This window comes from Salvelinus sp. IW2-2015, linkage group LG23 (genome assembly GCF_002910315.2).
Source record: "Salvelinus sp. IW2-2015 linkage group LG23, ASM291031v2, whole genome shotgun sequence".
NCBI lineage: Eukaryota > Metazoa > Chordata > Actinopteri > Salmoniformes > Salmonidae > Salvelinus > Salvelinus sp. IW2-2015.
Genome location: NC_036863.1, coordinates 1,106,414 through 1,116,803, shown reverse-complemented (window position 1 = coordinate 1,116,803; position 10,390 = coordinate 1,106,414). Strand labels below are relative to the sequence as shown.

Sequence of the window (10,390 nt, the reverse complement as noted above, 5' to 3'; positions counted from 1 at the left end):
TGTACAAAGCAATRTGCATATTATTTATTTCAATGTCAGAACTACTGCTCAACAAATGACGTACATATTTTATTTAAATTAAAGCAGTTTACATGTGGATATTTGTCTGTGTTGATTGTYCTAAGGTGATGTCATCGTGTGTAGCACAGTAGCCAATTAGAAATATTTTTAAACTAGCGCTAGGACCCTGTGAGAGCGAGCAGATGAGGTAAACTCGCYTCTGTGACTGACTCGTTTCTGTGTGTCACTTACGCCACACATGGGTCCACGTCGTGTAGCCAGCCTACTGCGGCGCAAACTTGTGCAAAATAAATGAACGTCAAAGAAGAKGCGGATTGGAAAACACACATGGATACCAGTAGTGTTAACTGTAAGTAACTGTCCTATTTCTAACACAATGGCATGAAATGAATAGCGAAAACTGTTGAAGTATWAGTAAACTATTGAAGTAAAGTTTGGACATCTACCTGTCTCTGTGACTGACATGTCGGGGTTGATGCCTCTATTGTTGATGAATTGAGGAGTTGGATCATATCGCAGTAAAGTTGAATCGGTGCAGACATGCTGTGTGAATTGAACAAGATTTCGGCGTGTTTCAGGGAAGTGATGCAATCTGATGCTAACAGAGTACCTGTGGGAAGCTGCGCTGGAAGCGCGAAGGGTTACATCTGGGTCTCTGTCTGCGCATCAAAATGCACTGAGGGAGAAATGTATTATTTATTTATTTATATCAGAGTGCTTTGAGAGATTTTTTTTTATAGTTTTTTCATACTTGGAAATAAAATGCGTTTTCCAATAGCCTACACATAATATTAAAATGTTATTTTTATTTCGATGTTTTTAACAAATGTATTGTCATAATTTGAATAAGAAATGCCTAGTTTAGGAGAAAACCTTTATCTTTTTGCTGTGTTATTATAATGCATCCTGTGTCCACCTCTCATCCTACTCTGCATCATTGTTATGGACCTTGACCTATCAGTGTTTCCTAGTCTTCCCCTTCCTCTCTCTACCGCCTGTCCTCTGTGTTCTGCTAGTTGAAGGCTAGGCCAAGGATGACTATTTATGACTGGAGTGAAAACCAACTACCTCACTCTGCATCCAGGATGTCAGTCCAGCTGCATGCACCATGCACAATCACCAGGAAAAAACACCCATTATCCATGTATGCTGTTTGTTTCTATCCTGTGTGTGTGTGTGTGTGTGTGTGTGTGTTACATGCATACTATCTCCTAAGCTACATTTAAATGAATAATTTCTGTCCCTCTTAATGCCTCATTGACAAAATAGGCAGACGAAGCACAAAGACACGCATTCCTCAGTGACCTACATGTTGCATATCTAATGTGCTTTGCTAAGCTATGTTCTAGCTACAGTACATTCCCTGGCCTGTACTGTCTTTGCACATTTGTGTTTTAGTCATTTAGTTCACAGAAGTACATTCAGTTCCCACGGTCTCTCCTCTGTACACTAGCTCAACAGAACCTGGTAGCGTGAGACACGATGGAGAGTTATGTTATGGTGGGAAGATTAATGTTAGGACATAGACAAACACGTTATCCAGGTTCCACCTCCACACTCCATTCCCCCAGGGGGGGCAACCTTGTCCTGGTGCTGAGCCTYCTTAATAAGCACTTCGGGTGCRGCCAATTAAGGTGATCAGTCAGAGTGCCAGCTTGGAGAGCTGTGAGGTTGCTGGTTGGTTTAGTGGCCATGAGGCCTTTCGTTTGGTTTTGAATCTTTAGTTTGGGCATGCCTCCTTGTAGCTTCCTTTTTGTACATATTGATGTTTCGTCACCATCTGAACAAATAACAATCCACTTGGACTGGCCAACCAAGAGGTCAAGAGAGACAGAGCTGGCCCTGAACCAAGGTAGGGTTTGGGAGAGACAGAGCTGGCCCTGAACCAAGGTAGGGTTGGGAGAGACAGAGCTGGCCCTGAACCAAGGTAGGGTTGGGAGAGACAGAGCTGGCCCTGAACCAATGTTGTGGTCTCCCTTGGCACATGTACATTCAACACATACGCTGATTTCTCACATAAATGCACACATTCATTCAGGTTACTAGGCCTAGAACCCAAAGATGAAGAGTGTAAAAAAATAAATATATATATACTGTATGATCTGTAGGCTAGTTGGGTTTCGTTACCAGTTAGTACCTTCGTACCTGTGGGACAGTTTAGAGGAGAAGTCTTTGCGGGTGTTGGCTAGGAATATGACTCATCCGAGACTTCAGAACATTCTTGTCCTCCTTTCTATATTTTACAACCTGCTCTGAGCTCAAAGGCTTATTGTTCCTCTTTGGAAGACATTTGGAGAGGTCCAGTTATTAACATATGGAAAACATTAATAACTAAACAATCACTCCCACCATATGACCCATTACAATAAATATGTGATTCATGTTATCCTTGTGTGGATTTGATCCAAATAAAAGAAGCTTGACACAAAGATCTCCAACTACACACTGAGAGAAGTGCACACTCACTTGGGGAACATCAATACATATTCATGTAAAAACACATCAAAGCAGAGCTGTGTTTAACTTGGATGTAAAAGTGGACGAGATGTCTCACAGGATGAGGGCTTTGGGTAAACATTTATAGTGCTTGTTGATTTAGGAATGTATACCGAGTGTGATCTGCTCTGTGGCGTATGAAAAGATACAATTTTCATACATCAGTATAGGATTCTGTGGTTTATGGAAAGGTCTTTCCCTCTGAATCTGCTGAATGAGTATAATTTCTCCCTATGACAATCTGTGTAACAGCACTTACGGTGGTCCTGTCCCTCCCCGACCACGTGGACTGACTAGAGAAAAACGGCTCCTACTTATAGAATATACACCAACCGTGCACGGGGTAGGTGAATTCTGACAGTTGTACAGTATTTTGGTGGAGATGGTGGAGGAGACATTGAGTGGGTCTGGATTAAGACCCTTCTTCAAGCCCTGCACATGACACACTCCTATAAATACCCTGCGACGCAGAGACAAAGCCCCCAGTCTTCTGCTGCTCATAAGGCCTGATGGGCCACACAGGCCTAACACTGTCTGTCTCACGCACTGGAATGCCTGCTGAGACCAGACTGACCAACAACATCTCTTTCTCACTTACTCACACACATACAGTTGAAGTCGGAAGTTTACATACATTTAGGTTGGAGTCATTAAAACTCGTTTTTCAACCACTCCACAAATGTCTTGTTAACAAACTATAGTTTTGGCAAGTCGGTTAGGACATCTACTTTGTGCATGACACAAGTCATTTTTCCAACAATTGTTAACAGACAGATGATTTCACTTATAATTCACTGTATCACAATTCCAGTGAGTCAGAAGTTTACATACACTAAGTTGACTGTGCCTTTTAAACAGCTTGGAAAATCCCAGAAAAGGATGTCTTGGCTTTAGAAGCATCTGATAGGCTAATTGACATCATTTGAGTCAATTGAAGGTGTACCTGTGGATGTATTTCAAGGCTTACCTTCAAACTCAGTGCCTCTTTGGTTGACATCATGGGAAAATCCAAAGAAATCAGCCAAGACCTCAGAAAAACAATTGTAGACCTCCACAAGTCTGGTTCATCCTTGGGAGCAATTTACAAATGCCTGAAGGTACCACGTTCATCTGTACAAACGATAGTACGCAAGTATAAACACCATGGGACCACGCAGCCGTCATACCGCTCAGGAAGGAGACGCTGTCTCCTAGAGATGAACGTACTTTGGTGCGAAAAGTGCAAATCAATCCCAGAACATCAGCAAAGGACCTTGTGAAGATGCTGAAGGAAACGGGTACAAAAGTATCTAAATCCACAGTAAAACGAGTCCTATATCGACATAACCTGAAAGGCCGCTCAGCAAGGAAGAAGCCACTGCTCCAAAACCGCCATAAAAAAGCCAGACTACGGTTTGCAACTGCACTTTTTGGAGAAATGTACTCTGGTCTGATGAAACAAAAATAGAACTGTTTGGCCATAATGACCATCATTATGTTTGGAGGAAAAAGGGGGAGGCTTGCAAGCCAAAGAACACCATCCCAACCGTGAAGCAACAGGGGTAGCAGCATCATGTTTTGGGGGTGCTTTGCTGCAGGAGGGACTGGTGCACTTCACAAAATAGATGGCATCATGAGGCAAGACAAATATGTGGATATATTGAAGCAACATCTCAAGACATCAGTCAGCAAGTTAAAGCTTGGTTGCAAATGGGTCTTCCAAATGGACAATGACCCCAAGCATACTTCCAAAATTGTAGCAAAATGGCTTAAGGGCAACAAAGTCAAGGTATTGGAGTGGCCATCACAAAGCCCTGACCTCAATCCTATAGAACTGAAAAAGTGTGTGCGAGCAACAACAATTTAACAATTTAAAGGCAATGCTACCAAATCCTAATTGTATGTAAACTTCTGACCCATTGGGAATGTGATGAAAGAAATAAAAGCTGAAATAAATCATTCTCTCTACTATTATTCTGACATTTCACATTCTTAAAATAAAGTTGTGATCCTAACTGACCTAAGACAGGGAATTTCTACTAGGATTAAATGTCAGGAATTGTGAAAACTGAGTTTAAATGTATTTGGCTAAGGTGAATGTAAACTTCCGACTTCAACTATATATATATATATATGTGTGTGTGTATGTATGTATGTATGTATGTATGTATATATATACGTGTACATGTGTAACGGCAGAGTGAAAGACTGTTAAGTTGATTATGAATAGGGATGTAAGAGCTGAACTGGTCTTTGTCTGAGAGTGGCCTGCCACAGTTTGACACCGGGGCCTGTTGAGCGGAAATCAAAGCTGCCCATCTAAAGGGACTCTGTGTGCTGCCCCCCCCAAGGTCAGGGCCCTAGCAGGGGAGGCTGAGAGACTGACTGGGCTGGGGTTTTACCATGGTCGTAGACGGGAGTTGAGCTGAACTGACCCTTCTCTAACCTCGGAATGTCACGGATAGCCAAGGTCGTAGAATAACGATAAAGGACAGAGCTGTTAAAGAGATTTTATGAGTTATTTCAACTCCCTCCTCAACTCTCTCAAAATGCCCCAGAAAAGCCATTTCACAACCATCCTGTAGAGAAGTTTGGGTTGTTTTTCTGCAACTGTGACTCCCATGACGGCCTGACCTAGGTCTCATTACTGGGTCTTCAGTCAAGGAGTCTCTACACAACACCAACACAGACAAGAAACATGGCAGTAAGGTCTAAAACAAGTTTTGTGAGGGAAAAGCGGGGAGCGAGTATTAGGACAATCATTCTCTCTTGGGGTCAGTCTGATCCTCCAGACAGAGGAGGTCCGGTAGTTTCTATCATGGCTGAGCATCCAGACAGAGGAGGTCCGGTAGTTTCTATCATGGCTGAGCCTCCAGACAGAGGAGGTCCGGTAGTTTCTATCATGGCTGAGCCTCCAGACAGAGNTTTCTATCATGGCTGAGCCTCCAGACAGAGGAGGTCCGGTAGTTTCTATCATGGCTGAGCCTCCAGACAGAGGAGGTCCGGTAGTTTCTATCATGACTGTGCAGCTGATAATAGGGCTGGCCTCTGCAGAGCATTGTCATCAACTTCCTGTTGATGTGCAGCTTGTGTTCTCCTCTAAATAAACAGTTCCGTGTTGAAATTTTGGCAGAGCAGCAACCTGAATTTTAAACTGAGACATTCTCAATAACAACGCAGAAGGTAAAAATAGTCGATGCTATGGTGTGTTTATCTTGCAATGTGGCGGTGGTGTCTTGACAATGTGGGTGTGGCCAAAGTACATTTTTAGTAGACTCCCTGATGACACAAAGTCCCACTGACCAGTTGAAACCTGGACCTCCTCTGGGAGATGGATGTTCTCAGGCGGTATCTTCCCGAACCTGTCTTATAATGCATGGAGGAATGGGCTCAACAGACTTGAGCCACGTCTGTTCTCATTGCCTTTGATTTCCTGAAGTGCTGTGGAATCATTGCTATGTAATGACAATGTCATCCTCCTAGACTCTGTCCTTCCCTTCCCTCTCAGTGCTGTGGCCTGTTGTCTCTCTCAGATCTGTGATTGACCCAGTCCAACTTTTTGTTGTCTTCAGAATTTAATTTCACCCTCCCTCCCATGTGGTCTCCATATGACCAGGCTCCGGGTGCACAAAGGCCCTCTCTATGAGTCATTCCTCAGCCCTCGGTGAGTGTGATGAACAGCAAGCCTCTCGCCACAACAGCTGCTGTGCATCTTCAGCGAGAGTCGGTCCTTGGCCGTGCACTGCCCTGTAGGGAGGACATGGCAGGTCAAACCAGACCACATAGCTCTCTCTCCTCCTAGACTACAGACCATTTGTTGTGTGCAGAGACGTCTCACTAAGCTCTGGTCCGGAGAGCCTACCACTGGACAGAAAGTAAATATAGAGTAATGTGATACCATTTAAGACTCAGAGATCAGCAGATCTTTTATATACGATGCGGAGGTAAAATAATGTGAAGGGATGAAGGCAGTGGATGGTGACGATGAAGTGAATTTGGGTGCTTGTAGGAACGAGTGTAGATTACAGGAATAGGAAGCAGAAGGTTGAGGTTGATAGAAGCTGCTGTCGTCAGCCTAGACGGGAAACCACAGCTGCAGGACATATCCTTTTACCCATAATGCCAATGGATGCCTCTGGACCGCACAGCTGCGTCCCTTCGCCCCTGCACATATCAGCCGTGATGTGTGTTTTGAGTGAATGTTTGGTTGTTTTTTGTTCTAGTTTGTAACATTGCATTGTCCCCCTTTCTTCAAGAGTATTGTCATTGTCTAATTTTGTCCCTTGTCTGCACAATGGTGTATTGTTAGGGTGCGGAAAGGCTGAGTGCAAAGAGCTTGAAGGAAGGCTCAGGACAAGCTCTCCTCTGTAGGATGGATCTGTTTTAGTGGAGACATTACTGTTGTGACTACCTCTTGGAGCTGTCTACATTGGCTCTGTTACCACCAATATGTATGGTATTATAACATCAGACAGCCTCTAAGGGTTTAATCTGTATCGCGGAAGAGCCCGTGGTAAAATTGAAAGGTAATTTACGATTGTGTGACATATGCAGCGTTTACTGTGAACGCAGTCTCCGCGAACGCGGGAACATTGCCTTTACAATTCAACAGAGCTATAACGCGGATCTGATACTTCTGCGATGAGGATTGACTCCAGCCCTAAGAGGCTGTCGGATGTTCATGGTAGCGTGAGTGCTTGTAAGTTTGCTGATTTTGTCTTGTACTGTAAGCCAGCTCTGACTATACTGGAATAGTTCTCAGGCGTGGGGAGGGAAAGGAGAGAGTACATGTCAAATTTTATGATCTAAGCTGACAGCTCTGTGATCTGGGAGTGTTGACAGTTGGCAGGCGAGGCTTTGTTGACCCTGAACTCAGAACCACGGCAGGGGTCATAGTGTTCAATCACACTGTGTGGGTGTGGCTGCAGGGGTCATAGTGTTCAATCACACTGTGTGGGTGTGGCTGCAGGGGTCATAGTGTTCAATCACACTGTGTGGGTGTGGCTGCAGGGGAACGTCACTAGAGGCCTCTCTGAGCACTGTGACTCAACTAAAGGGCAAATCCACAGAAATGGAATTGCGCTGAGACTCAGATTTTTCCATCAAACGTTGATTTCAAAGTATAACAAACCATACAAACTCTATGCACAAGGAATTCTTTTAACAATTTACACTGAATATTTGACACAAAAACACTTACTGGAAGAACTGTGAAGACGCAACGTTTCATGAAACTCTCGACGAAACGGTTCTTGTGCTGACGTTGCTTCCAGAGGCAGTTTGGAACTCGGTAGTGAGTGTTACAACTGAGGACAGACGTGCTCCAGCACTCAGCGGTCCTGTTCTGTGAGCTTGTGTGGCCTACCACTTCGCGGCTGAGCCGTTGTTGCTCCTAAAGGTTTCCACGTCACATTAACAGCACTTACAATTGACCGGGGCAGTTGGAAGTCACTAAGATAGCTCTTCAGTAAGGCCATTCTACTGCTAATTTTAGTCTATGGCGATGCATGGCTGTGTGCTCGATTTTATACACCTGTCAGCAACGGGTGTGGCTGAAATATCAGAATCCACTKATTTGAAGGAGTGTCCATATATCTCACACACACAGTGCATTCGGAAAGTGTAAATCCCCTTCACTTACTGTAGTTCAATAATAGATTAGTAGATCATAGCTGACACCTCCTTCTTTCTGCAGACATCTTTGAATCTTAATTCGGCGTAGATCCTTTTGTCGTTGTTGCTGCTAGACGTTACATTTTTTTGTACATGCATACATTGTGCATTTGGAAAGTATTCAGACCCCTTGACTGTTTCTACACACAATACCCCGTAATGACAAAGCAAAAACAGGTTTTTATACATTTTTGCAAATTTATAAAAAAATAAAAAGCTGAAATATCACATTTACATAAGAATTCAGACCGTTTACTCAGTACTTTGTTGAAGCACCTTTGGCAGRGATTACAGCCTCAAGTCTTCTTGGGTATGATGCTAAAAGCTTGGCAAACCTGTGTTTGGGGAGTTTATCCCATTCTTCTCTGTAGATCCGCTCAAGCTCTGTCAGGTTGGATGGGGAGTGTCGCTGCACAGCTATTTTCAGGTCTCTCCAGAGATGTTCGATCCGGTACAAGTCCGGGCTCTGGCTGAGCCACTCAAGGACATTCAGAGACTTGTCCCGAAGCCAATCCTGCATTGTCTTGGCTGTGTGCTTGCAGTGTTTGTTCTGTTGTAAGGTGAACCTTTGCGCCAGTCTGAGGTTGTGAGTGCTCTGGAGCAGGTTTTCATCAAGGATCTCTCTGTACTTTGCTCTGTTCATCTTTCCCTCAATCCTGATTAGTCTCCCAGTCCCTGCCGCTGAAAAATGTCCCCACAGCATGATGCTGCCACCACCATGCTTCACCGTAGGGATGGTGCCAGGTTTCCTCCAGACGTGACGCTTGGCATTCAGGCCAAAGAGTTCAATCTTGGTTTCATCAGACCAGAATATCTTCTTTCTCATGGTCTGAGAGTCTTTGGTGCCTTTTGGAAAACTCCAAGGAGGCTTTCATGTGTCTTCTACTGAGGAGTGGCTTCCGTCTGGCCACTCTGCCATAAAGTCCTGACTAGTGGAGTGCTGCATAGATGGTTGTCCTTCTGGAAGGTTCTCCTGTCTCCACAGAGGAACTCTGGATCTCTGTCAGAGTGACCATTGGGATCTTGGTCACCTCCCTGACCAAGGCCCTTCTCCCCCAATTGCTCAGTTTGGCCGGGCGACCAGTCTTGGTGGTTCCAAACTTCTTCCATTTAAGATTGATGGAGGCCACTGTGTTCTTGGGGACCTTCAATGCTGCAGACATTTTTTGGTACCCTTCCCCAGAGCTGTGCCTCGACACAATCCTGTCTCGGAGCTCTACGGACAATTCCTTCGACCTCACGGCTTGGTTTTGCTCTGACATGCACTGTCAATTGTGGGACCTTATATAGACAGGTGTGTGTCTTTCCAAATCAAATTTTGCAAACATTTCTAGAAACCTGTTTTCGCTTTGTCATTATGGGGTACTGTGTGTAGATTGATGAGAAAAAATATGATTTAATACATTTTAGAATAAGGCTGTAACGTAACAAAATGTGGAAAAAGTCAAGGTGTTTGAATACTTTCTGAATGCACTGTACATAGGGCAGCAGCCTCTAAGGTGCAGGGTTGAGTAACCGGGTGGTAACCGGCTAGTGACTAAGTTCAAGACAGGATACTGGGTGGAGCTAGTGATGGTTATTTAACAGTCTGATGGCCTTGAGAAAGAAGCTGTTTTTCAGTCTCTCGGTCCCCGCTTTGATGCACCTGTACTGACCTCGCCTTCTGGATGATAGCGGGGTGAACAGGCAGTGGCTCAGGTGGTTGATGTTCTTGATGATCTTTTTGGCCTTCCTGTGACATCGGGTGCTGTAGGTGTCCTGGAGAGCAGGCAGTATGCACCCGGTGATGCGTTGTGCAGACCACACCACCCTCTGGAGAGCCTTGTGGTTACGGGCGGTGTAGCTGTCTTACCAGGCGGTGATACAGCCRGACAGAATGCTCTCAGTTGTACGTTTGTGAGGGTCTCGGCTGTCTTAAAGATATGTGGGTTTTTTGGTAACAGAATTACAATTACAAGGCAATGTTTCTTAAACTTACAGAAGGCAGAAAAATGGTTCCAAAACTAAATATAAGTGTTGATATTACCTGGCAGGGGTTTTTACTTCATTTATTGTGTTTTGATGCATATCTAATATAAAAATTTAAAAAAGTTTTCTTGTTGATGTTTTCTAAGACCCCTTTTCCATCTGTTTGACCAGAAATCAACTGTAAAATGGTTGAGAAGTGTGTGTGTGTGTGTGTGTGTGTGTGTGTGTGTGTGTGTGTGGTGTGTGTGTGTGT

General features: G+C 44.3%; 1 protein-coding gene across 1 annotated transcript in view; it reads left to right on the top strand.

Moving 5' to 3' along the window:
• The first annotated feature begins 219 nt into the window (after positions 1-219).
• Positions 220-10,390, top strand: part of afap1l1b (actin filament associated protein 1-like 1b) — a 33,189-nt gene continuing 23,018 nt past the window's right edge. Inside the window, exon 1 of the mRNA XM_023968609.2 lies at positions 220-370. Within this exon, the coding sequence (XP_023824377.1) occupies positions 313-370 (58 nt within the window). The 5' untranslated portion in view covers positions 220-312. The remainder of the gene's footprint in view (positions 371-10,390) is intronic.